General features: G+C 40.1%; 2 protein-coding genes across 2 annotated transcripts; both read left to right on the top strand.

The window, feature by feature from the left end:
• The first annotated feature begins 935 nt into the window (after nt 1–935).
• Nucleotides 936–2100, top strand: LOC122703376 (olfactory receptor 51I2-like). The gene has a single exon (XM_043917657.1). The coding sequence runs from the start codon at nt 975–977 to the stop codon at nt 1935–1937; it is 963 nt and encodes a 320-aa protein (XP_043773592.1). The 5' UTR covers nt 936–974; the 3' UTR covers nt 1938–2100.
• An 8380-nt stretch (nt 2101–10480) lies between these two features.
• Nucleotides 10481–11559, top strand: LOC122703445 (olfactory receptor 51I2-like). Its single transcript, XM_043917762.1, has one exon. It carries the CDS (start codon nt 10496–10498, stop codon nt 11456–11458), a length of 963 nt encoding a protein of 320 aa, XP_043773697.1. The 5' UTR covers nt 10481–10495; the 3' UTR covers nt 11459–11559.
• The last annotated feature ends 3618 nt before the right edge of the window (nt 11560–15177 follow it).

The following is a 15177-nucleotide window of genomic DNA, read 5'->3' on the forward strand; positions in this document are numbered from 1 at the left end:
AAGCTCTGTGATGGAACTTCTCTGCTTGTTACTTGGCTTTGAATGGAGTGAATTCCGTCAGGTTTTGATATTTGCTCACAATGTCTGAGAGAGATTGGATGGAAGGCTCCAGAGCTGACATTGTTAGCAGCTTCACTATGTTTTCTGTAAAAAGTTTCTACCAAAATATGCACAATCTTCTGCTCCAGAGAAACAATACTTGTCACCCACCTAAGAAATAAAGGAATAAAAAAAAAAGAATGTCAGTCCTACCTTTAGCGTGACTTGATGATGTTGACTAGGTGTGACATAACTGTAGACCCCAGGGTTCAGATTAAAGCCCCTTGTAGCTCTCAGACATACTTCTGGTGAAATTTTCTACTCTGTTAAAAGATACTTGTGCAACTGTTCCTCTTACATTCTTTTATTGACCTACCTTTAAAGAGTTTTTGTTTGCTTATTTACTTATTTATACTTGTTGTATTCAGATTTAAAGGAAAATCCCAGGAAAACAATGAGAGTAAGCCCAGGTCAACAACCCTTTAAGTTTCCACAGTATATTTGCAATTTATTTCCATGAGGCCATTGCTTCTTGTTTAAACTAGGGCTTTTTAAACTGGACTCTTTATGATCATCTCACGTATTTTTAAAGAAAGTACCACTTTCTTCAATAAGTGAAGAGATCAGTATTTCACAGTATATCATTTCAAAACTGATACTACAAAAGTATTTAAATTATAGTTAAATATATTATATTCAATATATTTAGATAGTCAATATTTAAATATATCAATATATTTAAATTATATTATCTCTTGCTTGCTTTCGGATGGAATACATTTTCCATCTCCTTCACATTTCATATATGCTATTGTGTGTGAACTCATGTTACCAGTATCAGAACTGCTTTTTTTCCCATATTTTTATCTTGTCTTATTCTTCTGTGCAGATTGAAAAGCTCCCATCTTGCTGGAGACCTCATCTGTAAACTAAGGATGTTCTCTTCCTGGTCCTTTGCCAACATCTCCTTCTGCCAGCCACCTGCTTTCCTGATGATTGGCATCCCAGGCCTGGAGGCTGTTCATGGCTGGATCTCCATCCTCTTCTCCTCCATGTACACTGCAGCCCTCACTGGAAACTGCCTGATCTTCTTGGCTGTGAGGAGGACCCCCAGCCTGCACCAGCCCATGTACTACTTCCTGTCCATGCTGGCCCTCACCGACGTGGGCCTCACCTTGTCCACAATGCCCACCACGCTGGCTGTGCTCTGGTTTGACCATCGGCTCATCGGCTTCAATGCCTGTCTGGCCCAGATGTTCTTCCTCCACTTCTTCTCCGTGGTGGAGTCCTCGGTGCTCCTGGCCATGTCGTTTGATCGCTTTGTGGCCATCTCCAACCCCCTGCGCTATGCCTCTGTCCTCACAGACAGTGTCATCATCAGGATTGGGCTGGCCATTGTGGCTCGCGCCACTGTGTCCCTCTTCCCATTGCCCTTCTTACTAAAGAGACTGAACTATTGTCCTGGCAAGATCCTCCTGTCCCACTCATTCTGTTTCCATGCAGATGTCATGAAACGAGCCTGTGCTGACATTACTGTCAATATCATTTACGGGCTGTATGTGGTTCTGTCCACAGTGGGTTTTGACTCCTTGCTTATTGTGCTGTCCTATACTCTTATTCTTCATACAGTGATGAGCCTGGCCTCTCCCAGGGAGCGTATCCGGGCCCTCAACACTTGTGTTTCTCATATTTTGGCTGTTCTGGTTTTCTTCATCCCAGTCATAGGTGTGTCCATGATCCACCGTTTTGGGAGACACCTTCCCCCCATAGTACACGCCCTTGTCGCCTACATGTACCTGGTGGTACCCCCTGTGCTGAACCCCATCATCTACAGTGTCAAGTCCAGGCCCATCAGGGAGGCCATGCTGTGGGTGCTGAGGGGGAAGAGGAAAGGCTGATGAAATCAAGAAATAACCTCAGAATCTGAGGGAAAACACAGCTAAACAGTCATAACGTATGTCCGGAAAGCCCATTTTTCTGAGCCCTGACCCAGAGACATTATCAAGAGAATGACAAGCAAATGCATATCCTCAGAATCAGTCCTGATTCTTTACTTCACTCATTAACCTCAGCTTTTTTATTCAGAATTTACTTGTGCAAGTCTGTGGTTGTTATGAGATAACAACAAATAAACCATACATAGTCTCTTCCCTCCACTGAAGAACAGAAGTTTCTAAATACACAATTATAGTAAGTGTAAGAAGACTGTGAGAGGTCCACACAAAGAGCTGTAGGAACCTACAAGAGGGCTTACTGCTTTGACAGGAAAAAAAGAGAAAAGAGTCAGGGAAGAAGGAGGCTGAAAAGTGAGTAAGAGCTTGTCAGGCAGAAAAGGTAGGCAAGTAGTGCTCAGTTGCTCAGTTGTGTCCCACTCTTTTTGACCCCATGGACTGTAGCCCACCAGGTTCCTCTGTCCATGGGATTTCCCAGGCAAGAATACTGGAATGGGTTGCCATGTCCTCCTCCAGGGGATCTTCCTGACCCAGGAATCGAACCTACATCTCCTGTGACTCTGGCAGAGCCAGATTCTTTACCCACTGAGCCCTTGGAGAAGCCCCAGGCAAGCAGAGAAGAATGGAAAAGAAGGGAAAAACAAGTATGGAGTTCTCTGGTTGCTTGTGGGAAGTGAGTAGTCAGATGTGCCTCAGCATAATATGTGTGTTGGAGGCAAGGAAAGCTGCAGTTACAGCTCTTCTCAACTATGGATCCAAAGGACATCCCTTGCTCCAAAGGGGTAGCTCCTTGCTCAAGAATGACCTTCCTCTAGCCTGAGACCATAATACTAGAGCATCTTGTTTAGTTACCCATCACTTTCTCTGCCTCACCTCTTAAAATTCCATGTGCCTGGGATAGAAATACCTTCATTCTAAAGTCATCCCAAAGAGGCCACTCATGTAGGCATTTTCTTCACGGGCAGCTGCATTGGCAGAAAATCAGGGAGTCAGTAAATTTAAGCAGGATTTAGAGGCCGATGTTTGAAAACATAAATGCTCTCTTAAGATGCTACTGCACATATATTTTAGATCCTGATATCAATTTGGGGGCTATGTATTCAGAAGTCATACTGCTAGATGATACAGTAGATCCATATTTAATTTTTTAAGGAACCCCCATACTATTTTTCATACTGGCTCCAGGAGAGTACATTATCACCAACAATATGCAGGGTTTCAATTGCTCCACATACTCACCAATGCTTGTTGTCTTTTTTTTAATGATAGTTGTGAGGTGATAGCTCATTTTGGTTTTGGTTTGTTTTTTTCTAATAATTAGCCAGGTTGAGAACCTTTTCATATCCCTATTGGTATATCTTTGGAGATGTGTATGTTCAATTCCTTTGCCCATTTTTTAATCAGGCTATTTCTTTTTTTTTTTTTTTTTTGCTTTGAGTGACAGGAGTCCCTTACGTATATTTTATATCAGTCTTTATCAGGTATGTGGTTTGCAAATATTTTCTTCTTTCCATAGGTTTTCTTTTCACTCCATTGACTGTTTCTCCTTTTCCATGCATTAACTTTTTAGTTTGATGTATCCCCACGTGTCTGATTTTGCTTTTGTTGCTTGGGATTTTAGTTTCATATTCAATAAGTAATTGCTAAGTTCAATTACATGAAGCTTTTCCCTAAGTTTTCTTTTGGGTGTTTTATACTTCCAGGTATTAGGTTCAAATAGTTCATCTATTTTCAGTTAATTTTTGCATGTGATGTGAGATCAGGTCCAATTTTACTCTTTTGCATGTGGGCATCAAGTTTTCCCAATGCCACTTGTCAAAGAGATTCGTCCTTTTCCTACAGTCTATTTTTGGGATACACATTAAAAATCAGTTGACTCTATATGAGTGGGTTTGGATCTCTGTTTTTTATACCAGTACCATACTGTTTTGAATTGCTTTAGATTTGTAATACATTTTGAAATCAGAACATATATGATGCTTCCAGGTCTGTTCTTCTAGTTTAAGATTGCTTTGACCTTTGTGGGTCTTTTATGATTCCTTATGAAGTTTAAGATTGTTGCCACTTCTGTAAAAAACATCATTGAGATTTTTATATAAATTTAATTGCCTTTGCAGATCACTGGGGATAATAGGCACACTTTGACAATAATGAGTCTTCCCATCCATGAATACACAATGTAATTTTATTCATTTGTGTCCTCTTTAATTCTTTCTTCAGCTATTAACAGTTTTTAGTGTACCAGTATTTCACCTCCTTGGTTAAGTTTATTCCTAAGCATTTTATTTTCTTTGATGCTACCGTAAAAGGGATTATTCTCAAAATTTCCATTTTGGATAGTTCATTTTTAGTGTTACAAAAACAAAACTGATTTTTCTGTATTTTTTGTATCCTGCACTTTACTGAATTTGTTCTAATAGCTTTTTAAGGAATGTGAGGGCTCCACGGACGTAAGATCATATTGTCAGCAAACAGAGAAAATTTTACTTCTTTTCCAATTTGAATCACTTTGTTTCATTTTCTTATCTCACTGCTTTGGCTAGGACTTTTAGTATTATGTTGAATAAAAGTAGAAAAAGTAAGTATCCTTCCCTTGTTCCTGATCCTTGTTTCTGAGAAAAGTCTTACAGTTTTTCACTCTTAAGTATAAGGTTAGTTATGGGCTTGTCATACATGTTCTTTGTTATGCTCATATACATTCCTTACATATCTAGAACTACCATATTCATTTCAGCATTATTCACAATAGCCAAGATAGTAAAACAACCCAAATATTCATCAACAGATGAATGGATAAAGAAAATGTGGTATACACATAAAGTAGAATATTACTTACTCTTTAAAAAGAAGAGAATACTGCAATCTGCAACAAGGAAATATTTGGAGGTGATGGATATGCCTGTCACCTTGATTGTGATAAATGATTTTATGGATGTATAGATATGTCCAAATGAATCAAATTTTATATGTTAAAGGAATTCATTTTTTTTGTACATCAGTTATACCTCAATAAAGCTATTATGCATGGACACTTGCGCACGCGCGCACGCACAGGCGCGCGCGCACACACACACACACACACACACACACACAGATGCTTCTGCATGTTGGCTCTGGGGCCTCTTCATGCTTTCAGTATTGTTTTCACTCTATTAGAAGTAGAGGAAGCCCCTGGGGATGGAACAAGATGGCAAGGACAGTGTCCTGGTAGGAAGGCATGCCGCATCTCTAAAACACAGGTCCAGAGACATGGATGAGCTCCCATGTCTACCCCCAGTCATCTCTCTGTGTCTGAGGCCATTTATTCCCCATCTGTCCTCCCAGGTTACTTGATCCATAGTTGCTATGGAACATGATGGGGCTCTCACAAAATCACAGGAAAAACAGACACAGAAGTGAATCTGCTTAACCTGTAAGGACAACCCTAGGAACCAAGAAGAGAGTGGAGAGAAATAAACACAACTCACCTGAGTGTCTGTAATGCTCACTTGAGGGACCAGGAAGTGTTCTGTGTAACTCCAGATAATAGGTCAGGTATCATTGGAAGGCATAGTGAAAAAAAGGTTGAAGTGCCAATAGAATTTCCTACAAATGTAGTGGAATGGATGAACCTAGAAAGGATGATGATCCTAGCACTCTCCTCCACAGAGGTGTGTCTGCTTTTCTCCACTCTCTCTTTGGTCCCTAGGGTTGTCCTTGCAGGTTAAGCAGATCCACTTTTGTGTCGGTTTTTCCCGTGATTTTGTGAAACCCCATCGTGTTCCATAGTTTCAAAGTTGCTCAGATCCACAACTTTCCAACCAAACACATGTTTTGCACATTATTCATTTCCCAGGGAAGACTAAGCAGAGACTATCCTCTGTGGTCTGTGGCCAGGATGTCCCTGGGGAGCAGAAACTCACTAAGGCACCCAGTCAGTGGTATAAAGTAGCATCTAAGTTGCAGAGTTTTTCTGGGCTCTTCAGAATGATGGGCAATAGAGAAGGCTGCAATGACAGGCGGGGTGAGTAACTTGGGTTAGAACCCTTTTTACACTATTAAGAAGGGTGTGGACCTAGTCAGTGAGTCTGAAATTCTCTGACAGCTGCTGTCATGTCAAGGAACCAGTAGGATGGAGGATGAGTAGATGCCAGAAGCAGGAAGAAAAGGATTCCAGACCTTCATGAATGCTAGTTCTGCATCACCAAATAAGAGAGAGGAAGTGAAAAGGCTACTTTCCTGAAGCACAGATATTGTCTAATTCAGATAATTATGCAGAAACCCAGATTCTGCGTCCAAGCAGATTAATACCTTTTTATTTCTCTAAGAAAGTCATCAATGTAAGGGAATCTTAAAAATCCCACTCCAGAGAGCATCCTGTGGGTGATCTGAATGTTTGCTTGGTTTCTACACTCTCACTATGAGATTGTCCTTTTCATTTTTCTGAGTAAGAAGAGCCTTTTAGGAAAGAACTTGGCTTAAATATTGCAAAATAACTACAACATAGTTATAATTACAAGATTTCTTTCTTTTTTTCTTTCGTAAAAAAAGAAAACAACTTGGCTTTGAAGTCACGTAAAGAGTGTATGTTGGATTCAGCCTTTTGTTTCTCAGCTGTTTGACTTTACAAGACACACGAAGTCACAAGATAACGCAATCCGAGAGTGCTAAAGTGGAAGGGATGGAATTCCTCAGGGAAGAGCTATAATTTAAAATTATCTTTGACCCTTTAGTGTCCTGGAGATAATAATAGAAGACCAAACCTGATCTGATTCCAGGTTAAAGTGATTTATTACAAAATTCTGAGCTACATGGGAAGCAAGAAACATTAATTCAACTTGGCTACTAAAATAGGCATTTTAGTAAAAGAACAGGGAGAAAAAAAGCCTTTCCTTTCTTTCAACACAAAAAATCTTTCTCAATGTTCAGTTCAGTTCAGTTCAGTCACTCAGTTATGTCCGACTCTTTGTGACCCCATGGACTGCAGCACACCAGGCTTCCCTGTCCATCACCAACTCCTGGAGTTTACTCAAATTCATGTCCATTGATTCCATCCAACCATCTCATCCTCTGTCGTCCCCTTCTCCTCCTGCCTTCAATCTTTCCCAGCGTCAGAAGTGAAGTGAAGTCACTCAGTCTTGTCCAACTCTTTGCAACCCCGTGGACTGTAGCCTACCAGGCTCCTCTGTCCATGGGATTCTCAGGGTCTCTTCAAATGAGTCAGTTCTTCGCATCAGGTGGCCAAAGTATTGGAGTTCCAGCTTCAGCATCAGTCCTTCCAATGAATAGTTGGGACTGATTTCCTTTAGGATGGACTGGTTGGATCACCTTGCTGTCCAAGGGACTCTCAAGAGTCTTTTCCAACACCACAGTTCAAAAGCATCAATATTAGACTCCTCATAACACTGTAATATATATTAACAAAAGAAAGGTAGAAAGGTCATTATCTGGATATAAAGAGGAAATCGGCTTGGTTGTACATAATTTTTGGCAATATGCCTTAGGTGGTATACTATAATTTTAACCCCTTAAGCTCTGAACTTATAATGTTTAGCTTAAGCTACCGTTTGGATCCTGATACCACAGCCAAGAGTAATAGATAACACAAATGCCTACAGTTGCCTGGGACCTACATATCAACTATGGAAAAAGTCAAGCTCTAAGATAAGGGATTTGAGAATAATACAATAATAGGTCAATTAAGGCAGGGTGAAAGAAAGAGAACTGTGACATTCATCCCAGATAAAATTAATCCTCAGATTCCTTCAAATTAAATGGAAAGCTGACACATTCTATTTTGATTTATGCTGCCAAAAACAAAGAGTATCTCCTGGGTTGGTCCTAAGCAAATCCAAATAAAATTGGATAATAATAAATATTAACTAAAGAAACCACTGATCTTTATACAAAGTATATAGTTTAAGTTGTGAACATATGGACCTATGAAGTGCTATGTTAAGGGTATGATATGTATGATATGTTAAGGTGCTATGATAAGGAGAACCAGAAAATGAAATTAAGGTATTTTCATTCAATTATTCAATTCATTTTCTTGTTCATTAACTGATTATCCCTGAAAAAAAGAGGATAGAAATTTATGAAATCATCAAAATCAGAACAGTAAGATGGAATGAGAGCTGAAGAAATATATCTTGGATTAATGAAAAGAAATGCAGGAGCAAGGAGATAATTAACACAATAAAAGGCAAATGGCTTTATAAGAAGGACACCCAAGGTGACAGTGAGAATTAAGATTTTTGGAGAAACAGGAAGGGGCTTCATTTGCAGCAACTTCAGTCTTATTAACATGGAACATCAGAAGAGAACAATCTCTTCTTGATAATTTGATCCTGCCAGCCCCACACTTAACAAACCTCCAGTATCTAGTACAGCCCACGGCCAATACAGGAGGTTTAAGACTGTTGAAAGCATGTAAGCCAAATAGACCTGAATTTGAATTTGGTCTCTTTCCTGGCACAGCCTAGACAAACTCTCTAAGCCTCTTCCTTGCAGTTTAGTGTATTTTTTTTCCTTTTTTTTTTTTTTTGGTGTGTACCATTTTTAAAGTCTTTATTAAATTTGTTGCAATATTGTTTCTGTTTTATGTATTGCTTCTCTAGCCATGAAGAATGAGGGATTTTTGCTTCCAAGAAGGGATAGCATCTGCACCCTCTGTGGATGGTAAATTCTTAACCACTGGATCACCAGTGAAGTCCCTATAATTTTTATTATTTGTTAAAAAGATACAGTAACACTTACTTTATGTCTTTTTCTTTGATATTCCTTTGAGAGATATTATTCACAAACAAGAATGTTGGGGATCTAATATCTAGAATACAAGAGCTTCAATAATTGTTAAATTAGGAAGTTAATTTGCTCAGCATTGTTTTGTTGTTGTTGAGTCACTCAGTCATGTTTAACTCTTTTGCAACCCCATGGATTGTAGACCACCAGGCTCTTCTGCCCATGGGATATTCCAGGAAAGAATACTGGAGTAGGTTGCCATTTCCTTCTCCAGGGGATCTTCCCAACCCAGGGATCGAACTCGTGTCTCTTGCACATGTCCCCTGCATTGCAGGTGGATTCTTTTCTGGTGAGCCACCAGCTCAAGATCAGATGCTAAAACTTTGTGACACTACTAGGACAGATTCCCCTGAACCCTTAAAGAACCTAAATTTATGTCTCCGATTTATGTCTTCAGTTGGCTTCTATGGAAATTCTAACTTGGAGAAGAGAAACTTAGGTCTCGTCCTCCTGCAGCTGTGGCCCTCCCAGCTAGGGCTGAGGTCAATGATCAGAGATTACAGGGAGTCCATTCAAGGACAAATCAAGTCTTCCAGGTGAGTGTGCTAAGAGGCTGAACAAAAGGTTTAGCTGGTATTCTAAACACTACAGCGAATGTTCAACGAATGCAGTGAACGAATGATTTCTGTTTAGCAACTTGTAGCCTGTATTGCAAGGGCACCCAATGACCCAGACAGATATTTTCTGGGCAAGGCAGAGCTGGACCCCAAACTTCTAAATGTTCTCAGGGGCCTGGTGAGAACCAAGTGTCTCTTCATTTACCAAAGTTTCTTAGTACTTAATATAATTTTCAGCCTAGCTATTTATCATTACTGGATCTTGATTAGAAGACAATGTCCTAGGATTTGTACTCAGACACTCCAAACACAAGAAAATCTCAAGTTCTAATAGTTAAGGAAAACGCTGCAGTTTTCTCTTCCTTTGTTGGACTTCAGAATTTCTCCTTTCACTTTAGATAAAATATTTCACTTCTCTATCAGCAAAGTAATTATGAGAGAACATGTGATAACTATGTGAAACTGGGCTTCCCTGATGGCTCAGTTGGTAAAGAATCCACCTGCAATGCAGGAGACCCCTGTTCTATTCCTCGGTCAGGAAGATCTCCTGGAGAAGGAATAGGCTACCCACTCCAGTATTCTTGGGCTTCCCTTTTAGCTAGCTGGTAAAGAAATCACCTGCAATGTGGGAGACCTGAGTTCAATCCCTGGGTTGGAAAGATCCCCTGAGGAAAGGCTTAATCACTTGAAATAGAACATCATTTAAAATATAACAAAATTCATTCTCAATGGAATAAGAATAACAACCAGGACACAGGGAGGAGGATGACAATGATCATGAGCATTTTGAATGTGCTGTACATATTAAAGAGTGCTAACACACATCAATTTATTTAAAGAAAACATTGGATGGAAGGGTATAAATTGTATAAAATTTACGTTTAGTAAAAGCTAAATCCATTTCAGTCATTTATTTTGTGGTAATCATAGAAAATTTACACTATCTCCTACATGCCTCATCTGTTTTGATGACACAGTGGCTAATGTATGTACATTCCTAGAACAGTTAATAATATAAAGTTAAAGCTGAGAAACAGAAAATAAGTAGTGAAAATGCCTACACAGCATAATTATCTGCTATTGACAGGTGTCGGGTCACTGTCTTTGTGTCTGTCTAGATTGAAAAAGTCACAAATATCTGGAGACCTCATCTGGCCCTTCAGGATGTTCTCTTCCTGGTCCTTTGCCAACATCTCCTTCTTCCAGCCACCTGCTTTCCTGATGATTGGCATCCCAGGCCTGGAGGCTGTTCATGGCTGGATCTCTATCCCCTTCTCCTCCATGTACGCTGCAGCCCTCACTGGAAACTGCCTGATCCTCTTGGCCGTGAGGAGGACCCCCAGCTTGCACCAGCCCATGTACTACTTCCTGTCCATGCTGGCCCTCACCGACGTGGGCCTCACCTTGTCCACAATGCCCACCACGCTGGCTGTGCTCTGGTTTGACCATCGGCTCATCGGCTTCAATGCCTGTCTGGCCCAGATGTTCTTCCTCCACTTCTTCTCCGTGGTGGAGTCCTCAGTGCTCCTGGCCATGTCGTTTGACCGCTTTGTGGCCATCTCCAACCCCCTGCGCTATGCCTCTGTCCTCACAGACAGTGTCATCATCAGGATTGGGCTGGCCATTGTGGCTCGCGCCACTGTGTCCCTCTTCCCATTGCCCTTCTTACTAAAGAGACTGAACTATTGCCCTGGCAAGATCCTCCTGTCCCACTCATTCTGTTTCCATGCAGATGTCATGAAACGAGCCTGTGCTGACATTACTGTCAATATCATTTACGGGCTGTATGTGGTTCTGTCCACGATGGGAATAGACTCCTTGCTTATTGTGCTGTCCTATACTCTTATTCTTCATACAGTGATGAGCCTGGCCTCTCCCAGGGAGCGTATCCAGGCCCTCAACACTTGTGTTTCTCATATTTTGGCTGTTCTGGTTTTCTTCATCCCAGTCATAGGTGTGTCCATGATCCACCGTTTTGGGAGACACCTTCCCCCCATAGTACATGCCCTTGTCGCCTACGTGTACCTGGTGGTACCCCCTGTGCTGAACCCCATCATCTACAGTGTCAAGTCCAGGCCCATCAGGGAGGCCATGCTCAGGGTGCTGAGGGGGAAGAGGAAAGGCTGATGAAATCAAGAGATAACCTCAGAGTCTCAGGGAAAACACAGCTAAACAGTCATAACGTATGTCCGGAAAGCCCATTTTTCTGAGCCCTGACCCAGAGATATTATCAAGAGAATGACAAGCAAATGCATATCCTCAGACTCATGGGTGAAAACAGTCCTGATTCTTTACTGCACTCATTAACCTCAGCTTTTTTATTCAGAGTTTACTTGCGCAAGACTCTGTAGTTGTTATAAAGAATAATATTAAATGAACCATAGGTAGCCTCTTCCCTCCATTGAAGGATAGAAGCTCTAAATACACAATTACAGTAAGTATAATAGGGCTGTGAGGGTTTCACACGAAGAGTTATAGGAATGTGGAAGAGGGTTTGCTCCCTTGCCAGGAGAAAATGAGAAAGGAGTCAAGGAAGGAGGCTAAAAGGTGAGTCAGTTGTCAGGAAGGCAAGGGGAGGTCATACATAATCACTGAAAAGATTGTAAAAGTGAATAAACTGAGATGTGGAGTTTTCTGGTTGCTTGAGGAAAGGTGAGTGGTCAGATGTGGTTCAGCATGTGTGTATGTGCTGGAGGCAATGAAAGTGCAGTACAGCTCCTCAGAGCTATGGATCCAATGGACATTCCTTGCTCCAAAAGTGTACCTCCTTGCTGAAAAATGGCCTTTCTCTGGCCTTTGACTATCACCTGAGATTCTAATGTCAGAGACTCTAGATTTTAATTACACATCATTCACTTCTTCCTCACCTCTTAAAATCCCATGTCCCTTGGCTAGGAGCACCTTCATTGCAAGGTCATCACAAAGAGACCACTCAGGTAGGCACTTTCTGCATTGGCAGCTGCACTGGCAGAAAATCAGGGAGCAGGTAAATTTAAGCAGGGTTTAGAGGCCTACGTTTTGAAACAAATATTCTCTTATGATGCTACTGCACATATCTTTTACATCCTGGTGTCCATTTTGGTGGGCATATATTCAGAAGTGATAATTAGATGGTATAGTAGCTCCATATTTAATTTTTTAAGGAAGCTAAGTACTATTTTTTTAGTAGCTACACCAGTTTACATTATCACCAACGATGTAGAAGGTTCCAGATTCTCCACATCCTCACCTAATGCTTGTTATCTTTTTAGTAGTAGTTGTGAGGCAACATCTCATTGTGGTTTTGATTTACATTTTCCTAAAAAGTAGCAAGTTTAGATGCTTTTTATATACGTATTAATATTTTTTCAAAGAAGTGTCTATTCAGTTCCTTTGCCCATTTTTTAATCAGGCTATATTTTTATTTTTGAGTTACAGGAGTCCCTTATATATTGCTATTATTAATCCTTTATCAGATATGTAGTTTGCAAATATTTTCTTTTCTGTAGATTGCCTTTTCACTCTGTTGATAGTGTTTCCTTTCCTGTGCAATAACTTTTGAGTTTGGTGTATCCCCACTTGTCTAATTTTGCTTTTGTTGCTTGTGATTTTGGTTTCATATTCCATAGGTCATCACCAAGTCCAGTTACATGAAGGTTTCCCCCAAGTTTTCTTCTGCTAGTTTTATAGTTTATTATGGTCAAATATTTAATCCATTTTTGAGTTAAATTTTACATAAGATGTGAGATCTGGTTCATTCTGTTTATTTGCATGAGGGCATCCAATTTTCTCAACATCACTTGACAAAAAGAATGTCCTTTCCTCATTGTACATTCTTGGGACCCTCATTAAAAAGTAGTTGAGTATATATGGGTGAGTTTGAATCTCTATTGTACAAGACAGGTTTTATACCAGTGAAAGTGACAGTCATTCAGTCGTGTTTGACACTTTGCGAACCCAGGGACTACAGTTCATGGAATTATAGGCCATAATACTGGAGTTGGTAGCCTTTCCCTTCTCCAGAGGATCTTCCCAACCCAGGGATTGAACCCAAGTCTCCCACATTACATGCGTATTCTTTACCAGCTGAGCCACAAGGGAAGCTTATACCAGTACCATACTGTTTTAAATTGCTGTAGATTTGTAATATATTTTGAAAGCAGGAAGTGTGTGATGCCTCCAGCTTTGTTCTTCTAATTCAAATTTGCTTTGACTATTGAAAGTGAAAGTGAAGTCGCTCAGTCGTGTCCAACTCTTTGCGACCTCATGGACTGTAGCTTACCAGGTTCCTCCGTCCATGGGATTTTCCAGGCAAGAATACCAGAGTGGGTTGCCATTTCCTTCTCCAGGAGATCTTCCCAACCCAGGGGTTGAACCCAGGTCTCCTGCATTGTAGGCAGATGCTTTACCGTCTGAGCCACCAGGGAAGTCTGACTATTGAGGGTCTTTGACTATTGGGGGTCTTCTATTCTGTAAAACATATCATTGAGATTTTTATATAACTTTCATTGACTTTGCAGATCATCTGGGGTAAAATGCACACTTTGACAATATTAACTCTTCCAGTCCATGAACATAAAGTGCACTTTCATTTATTTATTGTCTTCTTCAGTGATTTGTAGTTTTCAGTGTACAAATCTGTCACCTCTTTAGTTAGGTGTGTTCTTAAGTATTTTATTTTCTTCAATGCTATTGTAAAACAGATTATTTTTTCTTATTTTCCATTTTGGATAATTGATTGTTAGTGTAATAAAAACAAAACTAATTTTGTGTACTAATTATGTACCCTGAAACTTTCTTGAATTTATTGTAAACAGTTTTCTTATAGAGCTTTGGAGATTTCAAATACATAAGATTGTATAGCCTGCAAACAGAGATAATTTTATTTCTAATTCTCCAGTTGGATCTCTTTATTTCCTTTCCTTAAGTCACTACTTTGGCTTGGATTTTAGTACTACATTGAATAGAAGTGGAAAAAATGAGCATACTTCTTTTGTTTCTGATTCTCGTTCATGAGAAAAATGTTTCAGTTTTTTACTATTGAGTATAATATAAGTTGTGGGCTTGTCATATATGTCCTATATTAAGTTGGGATACATTGCCTACATATCTAGAACTCCCATAGTCATTTCAGCATTATTCACAATAGCCAAGATAGTGAAACAACCCAAATGTCCATCAACAGATGAATGGATAAAGAAAATGTGTTATACACATAAAGTGAATTATTACTTAGCCTTTTAAAAAGAGAATGCAGCCATTTGCAACAAGGAAACATTGGAGGTGATGGATATGTCTGTCACCTTGATTGTAAGGAATGATTTTAAGAGTATATAGGTATGTTCAAATGGATCAAATTATATACATTAAAGAAATTCAGTCTTCTGTGTATTAATTATACCTCAATAAAGCTAATACACACACACACACACACACACACACACAGATGCTTCTGCATGTTGGCTCTGGGGCCTCTTCATGCTTTCAGTATTGTTTTCACTCTATTAGAAGTAGAGGAAGCCCCTGGGGATGGAACAAGAAGGCAAGGACAATGTCCTAGGTAGGAAGGCATGCCCCATCTCTAAAACACAGGTCCAGAGACATGGATGTGCTCCCATGTCTTCCCCTATTCATCTCTCTGTGTCTTAAGCTGTTTATTCCCCATCTGTCCTCCCAGGTTACTTGATCCATAGTTGCTATGAAACATGATAGTGTTTTCACAAAATCACAGGAAAAACATACACAGAAATGGGCCTGCTTAACCTGCAAGGACAACCGTAGGAACCAAGAAGAGAGTGGAGAGAAATGAACACAACTCACTTGAGTGTCTGTAAGGCTCACTTGGAGGAACCGGGAAGCATTCTGTG

This window comes from Cervus elaphus, chromosome 1 (genome assembly GCF_910594005.1).
Source record: "Cervus elaphus chromosome 1, mCerEla1.1, whole genome shotgun sequence".
In the NCBI taxonomy this organism is placed as follows: domain Eukaryota; kingdom Metazoa; phylum Chordata; class Mammalia; order Artiodactyla; family Cervidae; genus Cervus; species Cervus elaphus.